Source organism: Pygocentrus nattereri, chromosome 10, assembly GCF_015220715.1.
Source record: "Pygocentrus nattereri isolate fPygNat1 chromosome 10, fPygNat1.pri, whole genome shotgun sequence".
NCBI classification, from domain to species: Eukaryota; Metazoa; Chordata; class Actinopteri; order Characiformes; family Serrasalmidae; genus Pygocentrus; species Pygocentrus nattereri.
This window is the reverse complement of record NC_051220.1, coordinates 27239609-27255281: the sequence shown is the minus strand read 5'-3', so window position 1 is coordinate 27255281 and position 15673 is coordinate 27239609. Positions and strand designations below refer to the sequence as shown.

General features: G+C 39.8%; 1 protein-coding gene across 2 annotated transcripts in view; it reads right to left on the bottom strand.

Annotated features, from left to right (window-relative positions):
- The window catches only part of akap6 (A kinase (PRKA) anchor protein 6), a 144028-nt gene that overhangs the window by 80337 nt on the left and 48018 nt on the right, over window positions 1-15673 (bottom strand). For both annotated transcript variants that reach the window (XM_017699795.2, XM_017699796.2), the window contains exons 5-6: window positions 8991-9113; window positions 217-313 (exon numbers count right to left, since the gene is read on the bottom strand). In XM_017699795.2, coding sequence (XP_017555284.1) covers window positions 217-313; window positions 8991-9113 — 220 coding nt within the window. The remainder of the gene's footprint in view (window positions 1-216; window positions 314-8990; window positions 9114-15673) is intronic.

Below are 15673 nucleotides of genomic sequence, written 5' to 3'. Positions count from 1 at the left end.
AATTCCAGCTCTCTTCATATAGAGTGCAGCAGCATCCTGCTTTATCCCACAACTCAATTCAGCTGGCCGAACGCACTGCACTCTGAATGGATGTGGAAAGGCATGTGTGTGTGTGCGGTGGTGCTGTGAAGCGGTTACTTGAAGATTTATAAATTCTGAAGGTCAGTATGTTAATATAAACATTAATAATAAATGTGTGGCTTGCCGGCGCACTACCTGATTTGTGGGAGGTGATGAGTTCCAGCAGCTGCCTCCCCTCCTCCAGCACACTGTCTTTCAGAGCGCTGTGACTGTCCACGTTCAGCTTGAAGCTCTGTGCACACGCGCACACACACACACACACACACACACACACACACACACACACACACACACACACACACACACACACACACACACACACACACAGAAAAACACACAGCATGACACCTCAATGCAGAGAAACAACCTCACACTCAGTTTATCTCTCACACACTCTCTCTCTCTCACTGTGTGCTCTCTCATGCTTTCACACTTTCCCATGTCAGCTTCTCACACACAATATCACACACACACATACACACATAAAATCATGTGAAATTTCTTTTTATCTTTCATTTCTTTTAAAAGGCCCATATCCATACCTTGCATTTTATTCTGCTTTTCTTGCATTAAATATCTTCTATTTCATTTTTCTAGGTCCACTTTAAATATTTGTGTGGGTTTATATTTCAAAATAATTATTCACATTAGTATGCGACAAGCTGCTAATGCTCAAGCTTGTCTCTTGTGTGATCAAGGTCTCTCTTACTGATCCTCGGGTGCACACTGTCCACTTTCTGACATAAAAAGTTCAAATATCTGTCATCTGTCACCATTTTGTTTAGAAATAAGTTAAAAATTTACTCATGGTTAAAATTAGGGGGTCCCTAACTTTTTGAACAAATGACCCCAAATATACACTATAATTCTTTTCTGACCCCAAGACTTTTAACCACCTATATTTCATTATGCTTAAGATTTAGATTCAGGACTACTGTCACATTTAAGTAGTTCATAAATGAACTATCAACCAAAACAACATATCATACACTGCTAATCTAGAGAAAAAGGTTAAGCTTACATTTTGTGATACATATTGGTTTCTCCTCATTTTGGCATTTTTTTTCTACTCGTTATTTACTGTCATTTCCGTTCTGTATAACATAGTCTCTTTATTTATTTAAGTAAATCTGGAATGTTAATCTTAGTAGCATTACATAACAGTAGCACATAGTCATCATAGTGCCAATTAGTAAAATAAATTAATACAGCTAAACTGTAAATTGTTTGTTTCTCCCACAACCACATTTGCAAGTCAAGTTACCCCACATGGGGTCACAACTTCTTGCTTGGGAAACCCTGGTTTGCAGGTTTATAAGTTTCTCTACCTTGTTTGATACAATTAGGAATATGAACAAAATGCTGCTGGAAGGAAAATTTCAGAGACTAAAGGCTGGGGACCTCAGACCCCCACATCCATAATTAGTCTGAGGAATTAGTTTGAGCCAATCACTTAGACTGTCAGTTCACTCAACGTGTCACTTGTTGCCCTGCTAAATCACAACTACAAACTGTGTGCTCTCATAAGAAATAACTGGCCACATCATTCTGTCACCTGCTAATGTGAATGTATGGTTAGACTTAAACCGACTCTTTTTTGTGCATTTAAGTTTTGAAGTTTTAACAGTGCTAACATAGTATATCAAACTTTTCAATTTTAAAAAAGTGAGGCAAATACAGGTTTGTGTGATATGGGTCCTTTAACTCAAATATTCCTGCATATGATTGCTTACAGAGTCTCTCTACACCACCAGCACTGTCTCAATTCATCTGCACTCTTGAAACAAATGCTCATAAGTCACATTATGGGCCTTTGTGTGAACGCTGAAAATGCACATAATCTCCTGACACACTGCCTTCACACAACCTCTAAAGATCCTTCACACACTTGCGGACCTCAAACACACATTATTCATGGAGCGCCGCTCCTCTGTGGATTGGAGCCCACTGTTCTCTCTTTTTGCCATATTTGTCTGAGTCAATCCCGCTATCTGTGCCTGTGCTGAATTATTAACAAATGACAGACGTCCCTCTAATTCATCATCCGCCGGCATAAACTACTATTCAAATGACGTTATAAAACTGAAGCCATTTTCTCCCACAGATGTGCCCTCCAGAAAATGACCTCGGGAGCCCACTCTATTCGGCAAGGGAGAAACTGTTTTTCTCTTTCTTCTTCTTCCTTTCTCTCTCTCTCTCTCTCTCTCTCTCTGTCTTTCTACAGAGCAATACAATGGGGTACCGTTCTCCCCAGCTCAAAGGATCCGTCAGACGGGCGTCCCGTAACTCTCGGGTGTGTGTGTGTGCGTGTGCTTCCCCCTGAGCATCTGCCCATTTACTCTGATGTCTCTATTTCAACTATTATACTCCTTTTTCTCCCTCCACCCCCCCTCCCCATTTTTCCCAAACACTCCAAACAGCCTCGCTCGCCCCCATGCTCCCTGCTCCCTCACTCTCTCTCCGTGGGTGCCGCTGCCGCAGTGCAAAACTTTCATGTTGATTGGTTTTGATAATACCCAGCGCGCTCTCGAGCGGAGGGCTCTCCAGTTGCTAAGTGTAATCAAAGTGTAAAGAGCATTATCCCGGCTCCTGGAGGCGGGGGGAGGGGGGCATGTGCGTTTGAAGATGTGCTGGAAGGGGTGGTGGGGATAGAGGGGGGGTAATGTGCTCCCATGGGGAGGCCCACAGTGAGGCGCCTAGGGCCATCTTCCCCTTCCATTCTCATCTCCTCACATCTCCCCCGGCCCTGTTTCACACCATTACCGGCCGGTCTGATCTGACTGGCCCTGCCGAGAGAGCCACAAGCGGCCATCTGAACCTCTCTCTCTGTCTCTCTTTCTCTTTCACTCTCACTGCAGGCCTGCCTGCCTGCGCACCTGCCAGTGAGTCTTTCAGAGTGCCTGTCTTGCTCATTCTGTCGTTCTGACAGTACGCATGTTCCCCTGCATTCTGCAAGCAGCTGTGCCCGCCTCCATTCCTGCGCATGCAGATCTCTGTCCACAGACCCGTCTATTTTGCCACTTGCTAACTGATTTTTAAATCACCTTTTCAACTGAATTATACATGTTCCACCTACACGTACATTCATTCTTAGCAACTGCTGCAGTAGGACAAGTTTTTAAAAGTGCAGGAAATAATCTCATTCAACCTAATGAGCAACTTCAAAGCTCTATTTCTGTCAAAATACCAACATTTGGGAGTGGGTTATGAATTTCACATGATATTTATTTTGTGTGCAAGTGAAAGATTATCCTGTTAGACTAGGTCAGATGTAGTATCAGGGTTTGATTAGTTAAAGAAAATTATCCTCAACTCAATGAAACTCAATTCAATGACTCATTAGGTTGAATGGGCTTTTTGCTAATGTCTTTGAAAGCTTGTCTAACCTTTGCAATAAAAGAATATGGCTGTGGGTGCGGTGTTGATAGGCCAATTACATGTGAGGGAATTTGAACTTGGTATACAGTCACCAATGTTGATGTACAACTTATTCCTAACCATCCTTTAGGCCTTCATGAGTGGTCAGGTTCTGACTCTATGACTGCACTTGTACAGAAATGTTTGGGTAGCAGAGCACTATCAACGCCACTCTGACAATAATATGTAAAACCCCCATTACCCTGCAATAGCTGATAAACACTAAAATGCAGTCATGTCATTGCCACTGTGGTGTTGAGAAAGGCCAAGACCACCCAAATAATATCTGGTAACAATGGTCCTGTGGTCAGAAACTGACCAATGGTGAAAGTGATGGCTGACAAATTGTGCCTAATAACAGAGGACTAACATTAAGTAAATGTGTGGACAGGGTAGGTGTTTTAAAGAAGAGGACATTGAGGATGTTAAATGACAGTTTTTTTTAAAGTTATAGTATTTGAATATGCCATTCTGAAAAGATTTCATATTGTCATTAAAAGCAAACAATAATACGAGCTGACCTACAAAACAATAACACAGTCATAACACACAACAACTTTGCTCTTATTATTTTCATATACAGCTCTGCTTCAGTGTCACCCTTTTGCTTAACAGGGGATGCAATGATAAATGACAAAATTATGCACAATTATTTTCACTTTCTAAAATCCAAACTATACACGCCTTCTTTGAATATTTGAAAGCAAATACTAAGATGAGTTTGGATATGTGTATATTTGCCATCCCTGATTCTTACAAGGACTAAAAATGAATTCAGTTCTAAACATGATTGTATCTCCATTTGTGTTGTTTTTCTTTTCTTTTTAATTTGCATGACAATATCCTGAAGACCAATATAAAAGGCCTGCTTGGAATTCAATCTTTTTCTATCAACATCCATTAAGAGTTGAGAATTTTTTTCCTTCTGCTGTAGAGTTACTGTTTTGGAGATGAAAGGTTTTGTTCCGACAGCAACCATATGCTAAACGAGCTGTCCACTACTTCAGGCTGCCGGCCGTAAGCTGGAAGATGAGAAGGTTAAGGACGGCGGCAGCTCTGAGGCAGAGAGAGAGAGTGTGGGGATACACCAGTGATGGATCAGCACACACGCGCATCTATCACCCATGACAGACAAGAGAGAGTGTGAAGAACGTTTATTTATGGCTCCGGATGCTGGCTGAATTGATATCCTTTACAGACCTAAACGCCTTTAAAATGAGTAAACAAATAAACAAAAGCCACAATAACCAGATATCTGTCACTGATTTATGCTTGACTGAATGCCTTTTAAAAATCTGACTCCAAAACATGAATGCTAATATGAGCGTTTGGTATATAGAGCAAGACACCCCCACTTCATAGCGTCCTATATTAAGCAGAGGATGGAAAAAGAGGAATGATGAAATAAAACACCAAGAAATGAATATTACACAATTGCGTTATAATCTTATAAAGCAATTCTGTATATCAATGGGAGCACCTCTAATTCAAGGATGACTCTAACCAATAATCCCTTGCATATCACCTTTTATGAGATAAGCACATATTAGTATAGACTTCTGTTTATGATTCATTGGGGGGTCTAAAGTGCATTCGCAATCAATCTTGATGCATGCAAAGTGCCCTTGCTTCTTTTTCAAAAGCTCTTACCTTGAAGACTCTGAGTAAAAGAGAAAATATAATCTGCAGAATGAATCAAATCTCCTGGTTTTGAAAAGTGAAGTTGAGCTCTTCACCTTTAAGAGTGGATTGATAAAGAGAAGGTGTGCAATGATGGCAATATGGCAAAAATATAAAATCAACAGATAAAAAAGATATGGATTATGATGTTTTTTTTTCTTAAGGCAGCTGTACCACATCTTAAAAATGCTACTGAAAAAAAAACTAACTACAAAGATTATTTTTAAGTCAGCATTTCAACTGACCTATACACGCTCCACCCACAAATGTATTCATTTTTATCAACTGCTGCAACATTAGGCAAGCTTTAAAGAACACTGGAAAAAATCTCATTCAACATAATGAAAGAAATTTCAGATGTAGATGTAATTGGGCTAACATTAGCATAGTGGTAACAGTTTGGCAACACAGTATTTTAGACTGGAAATTCAATGTTATGCACTGCAATTTCTTGTTAGGTTGAATGGGTTTTTTGCTAATGTCTTGTATGAAAGGACAGGTTGTGGATGGAGCATGGATAGGCCAATCACATCTCTTGAGATTTGAACTTGACAACTGGGTGAACTCTTAGAGACACTGAACAACATGACAGCCGATCATAAAATTCCTTAGATGACAAGTAGATAAAATATACTTTGTTCAAATGTTGCACTTTGATGGCACAAGACACAATGGAGAGTTTCTAAAGTTTCAGAGAAAATGAAGACATGAGTTATTTTTGGGAAAAATATATATAATAATTACTCCTATAAGATTCACTTGCAGATAAACATGAACATTATTATCTCAGCAAATCCGAGCACAGTATGTGAGTTCGTTGAGATCCCTACTAATACTTAACGAGGGAAACGTGAGATTACAGGGCTTGCACTCTTGCACAGGAAAAAATATCTCACTTTACACAAAAGCGTACTGTGACACAATTAATTGTGTTAACATTGTAATTTCAAGATTTGTCGTACTTCTAAACCAGGCTGCACACGCTGGGATTTGTGCGTATGTGAAGTGCAGTGTGGGGTTTATGGTGCTGGATGTGGGTGTGGGAGTGTGTTTGCAAGAGCAGGTAGCGCTCACACACTCCAGCTCCACTGCTCAGATCCGACAGCAGGGCAACCGGGTTATCGCTGAGTTGACACCAATAGATGTGGCGCAGCAGCCACTGGACCACAAGCCTCCCCCTGCCTAATCCCCAAATCACACAGAGAGAGCAAGAGCGAGACAGAAGGTGTGTGTGCGTTGTATGTGTGTGTGAGAGTATGTGAGAAATAGAGGCAAGAGAATAGTGTGAGCTGAGACGGTGTTGGAGGGCAGGTTGGGTGGTGTTTGGTTTGATGGAATTTCTGTGTGTGTGTGTGTGTGTGTGTGTGTGTGTGTGTGTGTGTGTAAAGCCTATCCACATCTAGCTGAGGTGAGCAGTGACAGAGGATTTACAACATACAGACTAGTGCAGTAAAAATATATGTTTTTGATGCCCATCAAAAGTCTGCAGATACCTAGCATGTTTTTTCACTGCACAGAGAAAGGCAAGCTTTACCAGCAGAAAACTGAAACTGTGCTTTTTCCTTTGGCCATCTGTGTAGTACCAAGAGTCATGGTTATTGGTTGCTTAAGATTGGTACCAACTGGATCTAACAGTACTTGAGGGTGTACTCCTCTGTCATTGATAACACTTGCAACAAAAGCTATTGACAATTTAGCAAAAAGGGTAAAGCATTCCTACATCAGTAATGGCACTAGAATGGTTGTGTCAATTGCTCATTTTAGAATACTTTGTAAACAGTTTGTTATGGTGACATAAGCTAGGTCAAAAGCTAAAGATAACAATAAAACTATTTGTGCTAGCTTCTACAGAACAAGAGCCTTTGCTTATAGTTTCACACTAAACAGAGAAAAACCACTTGGCCAGTTTGCATAGTAGTTCATGTTTTTATTTTTATTAACTTTTATTGCTTAATTTTATTGTTAAATTGTAAAGCACTTTGATCTTCATGTATGAAAAGTGCTCAATAAATAAAATGTATTATTTTTATATTTTATATTTTTATATATTATTATGTATATGTACAGTTTTAGTAAATGGCTGTTTCATAATAACAAAACCTCTGAATGTATTTTTTCATACTTAAAATTAACAGTAATGTACATGTAATTCATATTACTGCAGCAACATCCAAGTGGAGTTATATGGTAAAAAAATGTTATTTAGAAATTACATCTTTATTCATTTATTGCCATTAATATAGAAGCTTTTCCGCTTCTTTTCTGAATGTGAATGTGTTTCTATGAACACTACATGTATGTGTATATATGTGTGTGTGTGTGTGTGTGTGTGTGTGTGTGTGTGTGTGTGTGTGTGTGTGTGTGTGTGTGTGTGTGTGTGTTCTTTGCAACTGTGAGCCCTTTTTCCTGCTCATTTGCCAACACAGACTGCCGCGTCCCTTGTTAATGTGATTCAGGGACCTGGATCCGCCATCAAGCTCAATCAATAGCCGTTTCATTTCACACCATCCCTCACTGACTTATAAAGACAGCCCTCCCTCTCTCTCTCCCTCTCTCTCTCTTTCTCTCTCTCCTGCTCGCTCTCTCGCTCTCTCTCTCTCTCTCTCTCTCCCTCTCTCTCTCTCTCTTTCTCTCTCTCCTGCTCGCTCTCTCTCTCTCTCTCTCTCTCTCTCTCTCTCTCTGTCCCGCTGCAGTCCACCTCCTTGTTATACTTCTCCCTTGGGTACCGGAAAGAGCCATGCTACACACACACACACACACGTTCTATGTGCCAGCTGGACTCCGAGTCCAAACATTAAATCTGTAAGCACACGGTGGAAAAAAAATGGTGCGCATCTCTACATCAATATGAAGGAGTGCAGGCCTCCACAATAAAACCCAATGTGATTTTTCTCTTAGATGAAAGTTTGGCTGAATCACAAAAATATGACAGACCCCTACAGATGGATACACACACGCACCCTCTCTCAAACACATACACATACTCATATACGGGCACAGTCTCACAGACATGGGGTGAGGTTCATTTCAGTACGATTAAAACAGCTGAAATGATGAGACGAGGGTTTCATGTTGCAAAATGCATTTATATTTTCACATGCTACTAGATGCTTAGTACGGTCATTTTTCAGTACCATTTTGGGTTTCTAGTAGGGCCTGAACAATATGAGCATTTTTGTCCAATAATCGGTTATATCTAAAAAATGTTTGTAGATAATTCAAGAGTGAAATACAGTTGTCACTTCTCCAATGTGTAATGAATGGCAGAATCTCACAAAGCCTTAAATAATGTAAATTTGACCTGTTTTGTTGCTCAAAACTGCAGCACATTCCTGAATGTGATTTTCTTATATTACACATAAAGACAGGGGCAATAACGATAGGGGCTCGTTATCATGATGAATTACATCACATTTCATCATAATATGCTTGTATGCGTATATCATGGGTATCATCAGTACTTAAGGAACACTTAAAGAGAGCATAATTAGGTCTGTGTTGGTTTTTCTGTTGTATTAAAAACTTTTCAAAATATTTTTAAATGGTTCTTTTCTGTGTTTGCTCTAACAAACATATACAGATTATGTATCTTGAAAGTATCAAAGTATTGTGATGTTATGTTTTCGCCATACCTGCCAGCCCTGCTTAAAGCATTATCAGTTCCTAGTCAACAGGACAATAAATCCACAATAAATCCATGGAACCTTAATACAGGCAGAACTACATATCAATCAGGCCCTAATGTGTAGGCCCAGAGGTGTAGAAGATAACTGATCAGAGCCCATGTGTGTATGCGAGTTGGTTTGACTCACGAGGTGTGTTTCCAGGTAGAGTCGGAGGCTGTCCGTATCTGCTCTGGGTGGAGTCCAGTTCTCTGTGCTCTCCAGGGCTTCCCTCAGCCAGCAGATAAACTCATCCAGCTTAGAGACGAAACCCTGAAAGAGCCCAGCACACACATTTAGGGAGCACAATCAGAATCGCAAAAGCTAAGACTGCTGCACTTTATTTCTGCTTCGCTACAGCACAAAGAAAAATCAGCTCACTTACTAAAGGGAATTATTTCTTTGTGATCTACTATGTGACACCAGTGCTGTCTAAAGAGAAAACCAGCCATGTCAGAGTGATGTAGACCACTGATGCTTTACATCACCCACTCATATCCCTGAAAGAACATGCAGAAAGTGTGGTTTACTCTTAAACTTCAATTTCGAATATAGTTCGGAAATAAAGTTTGAAATCCTCAAAGTTTAGGGGGAGCGGTTGGCTTTAATCTAACGCTCACAACGCTTAGAGGAATGTCATTCAGCACTTGTCCTTGATGTGCTCGAGCAGCTTGAACAAAACTGGTGGATGGTGTATGATGTGTGACTACTGCCATCTGTTGGCCATGTATAAAAGCTCTGTTTCTTAAAGAGCGTTCAGTAGTTCTCCTCTACCCATGTGCTCTCTGCTCAAGCCTGAGGTTGACACGAGGAAAAGACAGAGAGAGTGGAGCACAGCCGCCCTAATTACAGAGAAATACATGCCCTTATACATCATAATTCTCCGGAGCCATGTTCTAATGCCATAAACCTGAGCAGATCAAATGGCATTTTGTACAATCTCTAATGAACTGCACAAGCACACCCATAGCTTCTATGCAAGGATACTTCTCTCCTTTCCCTGTGGCAGCTCATTACCTAACATTGGTGAAAATCAAAGATATTGATACAAATGACCTCTCCTCAGACGCAGGCTAAAAAACCCATAATTTATCGACTGTTTGGCCTCGACTTCTAAGGCGGGCAGGCTTTGAAGTGGGCGAGACTGGCTCTGATTTCAAAGGTAAGTGCTGGAGAGAGAAATAGGGGAAAGAGAGAAAGTGTGTATGTATGCGTGTTCTATGTGTGAGTGCCATTCTGAAGCATGGTCTCATGCCAGGGAGAATGAATCCTGCATAGTTCCTGTATCTCCATATGACTCTGTATCACTGTATGAAAGCATGTTGTTTATGGCATCAGTTGATGTATCTAAGCTCCTCCCACCAATGCATTTTTTAGCTAGCTACTGTTGCAAGATTGGATAATCTTAACAAAACCTTGGTGAAAGTTCTTTGAATCTATATATCTGGAAAATATGGAAATTCATAATGCTTTATCAACCCATGAGCAGAAGCATGTCTAAGAACTAAATTTACATAGAATGCCACACAACATGTTCTGATTGGTCTAATGTGAAGAAATCTGTTAGAATTGTTCTTTTGATGGACATCTAACAGTTTATTTTATTTTCATCTACTCTTCTGCTCTTTATTCTTTTAATCTCACTGAAATTTGGATTTGATGTTGTTTTGTTACAAATCCATGGTCACGTGACCAAAAGACTGAGTTTAGTATGACAAATAAATGTGATTAAAGTTAACCATTTAGTCATATTTATTTGAAAATAATCTTGTTTTGTGCTCAGAGAACAAACAGACCAAAGAAATTTTTAAATTTAAGATTTAGGCATTAATTTCAAAGAATAATTAGTATGAATGCATTTATAAGGGTACATCAAGTTAGATCAGGTAGGTTTTTAGGTGATGCATTGATGTAGGAATTGACATTCGATGCAACATCCAATATTTTTCACACATGACAACATAGAAATTACAACTTCACTATATATGACATTTATTTCTTAATGGTAACTAATGCAGTCAAAAGAAATAAAAATGCAAACACTGAAGCGTAGTCGTCCAGCACTGCCTAAATATTCTGCTCTTCTGGAGTATATTAAATACAGCCGATATGGATATAATCCTGATGTTTTAACATGACATTTGTACTGTGGCAAATTCATTGTAGTCATTTCCAACCTGCCGAATTTTGATTATCTATAACAAAACAGTCCAATTTCTTAACATAGTATTTTAAACTGGAAACTCAATGTAATAATGTGACTTTAAACACAGATTGGATGGGATTTAAAGCTTATCCAGAACAAATTTGTGGGCGGAGCATGAATAGGTCATTTGAAATACTACAGCCAATACAGGGCTAACAAACACAGCACTGTGCCATAGTACACCAGTCAGTGGAGATCAATAAGCATTGCCGGTGTATTATTCCCCCTGACGGGGACTGTTGTGTGTGTGTATATATGTGTGTGCGTCTCATCCCCTGCCCCAATAAACACTCTCAGAGCAGATGAATATGTAGCCTCTGGTCAGGGTATTAACTGAGGGAGTGTATTACAAGAAGAGGAAGAGCAAATGAGATACAACTCATCGCCTCAGAGAGAGAGAGAGAGAGAGAGAGAGAGAGAGAGAGAGAGAGAGAGAGAGAGAGAAGAAAAGAGAAAAGAGGCAGGAAGATGGCAGGATAGATAGACAGGAGGGAGGGAGAGAGAGACAGAGAAATGGAGAGGAGCCTGGTCGGAGGCGTCACACATGACTAGGCCCCTGAGACTCCCCCAAGCAGGAGCTTCAGCTGCCAGCTGTCTGTTGCCGTGAGGATGAAGTCATCTCCAGGGGCCGCATGCTAATGTAATCAATCACCTCCCTCTGTGACACGCATCATCTCAGGTGGACGCGGCTGCCTGCCTCAGTCTGGCCCAGGCAGCCTCACACACACACACACACACACACACACACACACACACACACACACACACTCACAAAAACACTTTGGAATAGGGCAATATAGCAATATTGTAATGTTATCAAGATAAATTACATCACAATATATTAATAGTATATCATGGTATTGGCATCTGTATATATAATAAAAAAAGTTCAAAATTACAGAGAAAAACAAGAAGTGTACAGTAACTGCTGTCATTTTGCTGTTTTTTACTTTTTTGCATAATTTGAAAACACCCCTTGCATTGTGTTAAAATTTATGATGAAGGAACTAATCAAAATTTTCCACAATTACTTGGAAAGAAAACTTGTTATATTAGCTTCCATTAAATTAATGATTTTCCCTTCTCCTGTAAAATTACCATTTTGGATATACAAGATTTTGCTCCGACAGTGATGACATACTTCACAGTAACAAATAGCTGACTGGATATCAGCCTCTTACGCCATTATTATGTTATTAAAGAGACCAAATCATGGAAAACTCTAGTTTTGATGGAGTACATAAACTGTTGGAAAATGTATCATTCATTCCTCAGACCCTGCAGTCCATATATGGAAACTAAGGCCTTGTGTACACATTTACACCTGACATTTCCATGTGTCTCGACTGCATCTCGAGTGGTCTCGCCTGACCCCTTGTGATCAGATTGTGAGTTTGTGACAGGAGGACGTTTATGGTGCACATTTACTGCATCTGTCTCTCACTGCATCAAATAAAAATGTCCTGCAAATTCTTTTTTTGTGTACATGTATGGGCTGTTACAAACATTTACATAGCATAGACCACTAATGCAACTATAAATAAAACAGGAGATACAGAGAAAGAGGAGATTTGGTGTGATGGCGATGTTATGGATGTTATAGCTCTCATATTGCATTGCAAATGTTACATGGTCATATGCACCCCTGACTAGAAGGTACTTTGAGTGATAAGCTCACAACGCATCTCTGAGATGCACTGATGCCGTTTATACCGGTACTTAGTGCTGTCCACTTATGATTGGATCACTCAAAACATATGTTAATGCCAGACATGAACAGGGCCTAAACTGCAAAAGTAGCTTGTCTTGAATTCATTGTTTCTGTTATGTATTTACATATATCTGCCTATTCAGCTTACAGCAGTTTAGCCCCACCCAGTCACACCGAAGCTTTCAGTTTGGACTGCTTTTTGAATGAGGCTCACTAGAGGCCAGTAACAAAAAAAACTAAATCTCTGGGGAGATCTCTGGGGAAAAATAAAGCAGAACAATTTAACACATGGATTTTTCTTTGCGTTCCTTTGTTAATACGTTATGGAAATGCTTAAAACATCTTACGGTTTACAGTTTTTAAAGGTAGCAAAACAATATGTTGGGTAAAAAAACTTAATTTTTAATTTCCTTCATCATTTGGATAAAACCTCTTTAAAACGTTCAAAGACTGTTTTTGTCTTCTGCAAAGCTACCATTTTGGAGATACTTGTTTTTCTTTGGACAGTGACGATATACAGTTTATAATATATTGTGATGTTATATCTTTGCCCAATCCAGTCGCATGACAGTCACACAAACACTAACATATATACAGTGGGTTGCAAAAGTATTCAGCCCCCTTGAACTTTTCAACCTTTTGCCACATTTCAGGCTTCAAACATAAAGATATGAAATTGTAATTTTGTGTGAAGAATCAACAACAAGTGGGACACAATTGTGAAGTGGAACGAAATTTATTGGATATTTTAAACTTTTTTTAGAAATAAAAAACTGAAAAGTGGGGCGTGCAATATTATTCGGCCCCTTTACTTTCAGTGCAGCAAACTCACTCCAGAAGTTCAGTGAGGATCTCTGAATGATCCAATGTTGACCTAAATGACTGATGATGATAAATAGAATCCACCTGTGTGTAATCAAGTCTCCGTATAAATGCACCTGCTCTGTGATAGTCTCAGAGTTCTGTTTAAAGCGCAGAGAGCATCATGAAGACCAAGGAACACACCAGGCAGGTCCGAGATACTGTTGTGGAGAGGTTTAAAGCCGGATTTGGATAGAAAAAGATTTCCCAAGCTTTAAACATCTCAAGGAGCACTGTGCAAGCGATCATATTGAAATGGAAGGAGCATCAGACCACTGCAAATCTACCAAGACCCGGCCGTCCCTCTAAACTTTCAGCTCAAACAAGGAGAAGACTGATCATAGATGCAGCCAAGAGGCCCATGATCACTCTGGATGAACTGCAGAGATCTACAGCTGAGGTGGGAGACTTTGTCCATAGGACAACGATCAGTGGTACACTGCACAAATCTGGGCTTTATGGAAGAGTGGCAAGAAAAAGCCATTTCTCAAAGATATCCATAAAAAGTCTCATTTAATGTTTGCCACAAGCCACCTGGGAGACACACCAAACATGTGGAAGAAGGTGCTCTGGTCAGATGAAACCAAAATCGAACTTATGTTTGGCGTAAAAGCAATACAGCTCATCACCCTGAACACACCATCCCCACTGTCAAACATGGTGGTGGCAGCATCATGGTTTGGGCCTACTTTTCTTCAGCAGGGACAGGGAAGATGGTTAATATTGATGGGAAGATGGATGGAGCCAAATACAGGACCATTCTGGAAGAAAACCTGTTGGAGTCTGCAAAAGACCTGAGACTGGGACGGAGATTTATCTTCCAACAAGACAATGATCCAAAACATAAAGCAACATCTACAATGGAATGGTTCACAAATAAACGTATCCAGGTGTTAGAATGGCCAAGTCAAAGTCCAGACCTGAATCCAATCGAGAATCTGTGGAAAGAGCTGAAAACTGCTGTTCACAAACGCTCTCCATCCAACTTCACTGAGCTCGAGCTGTTTTGCAAGGAAGAATGGGCAAAAATTTCAGTCTCTCGATGTGCAAGACTGACAGAGACGTACCCCAAGCCACTTGCAGCTGTAATCACAGCAAAAGGTGGCGCTACAAAGTATTAAAGCAAGGGGGCTGAATAATATTGCACGCCCCACTTTTCAGTTTTTTATTTCTAAAAAAAGTTTAAAATATCCAACAAATTTCGTTCCACTTCACGATTGTGTCCCACTTGTTGTTGACTCTTCACAAAAAATGTCAATTTCATATCTTTATGTTTGAAGCCTGAAATGTGGCAAAAGGTTGAAAAGTTCAAGGGGGCTGAATACTTTTGCAACCCACTGTACATGCGGACACAAAAAAGCTCAGTCTCAGATGGTGAGTATCTATCAGGAGAGATGTTATGGTAGAGGAGCTGTTTGGGAAAAGCACATGAATCAGCCCTCTTTGCCAAATGGCAGTTTAAATGGGAGAGCAGACTGAATAGCAGATTAATTGGGAGACCAACTCCTCTTTTAAAACGAATGAACCACTGTATTGATCATATAGGGTCAAATGTTGGTCTGGATTTTGCCACTTGTTTCACTAACATGCATTTATGTAGTGTAAAGGCAGATGAGGTAATATTTCAGTATGTTTTTCACTATTCTTAATTCCAACACTAAGACATATCTACATTTTATTCCTAACCATGACGGAATCAATAATTCTGCACTTATTTGTTGAGCCACCAGGTGGCAGTAATGTATCACTTTCTGTTTTGCAATAGGTGTAAAAGTGAAAGTGCAATTAGTTGGGCACGATTTTACCAGTATTTTATCAGAATAGCAGTCTTTCTTTATGTGTAGGCCACTGTGTTTTTATGTGATTTGTGTTAACAACAGTTTGCTACAGTTTATTGACCACACATAGAATTGAGAAAATAGTCTAATGTGGACTATCTGCAGTCTAATGGTCCATCATTTAAATTTCTTTTGACTTATCATGGCTTTTTATCCTTACATGCTTAAAAGTGGATCTTCAAGCACTCTTTAGTAAAGGAAATGGTCATGTACAGAA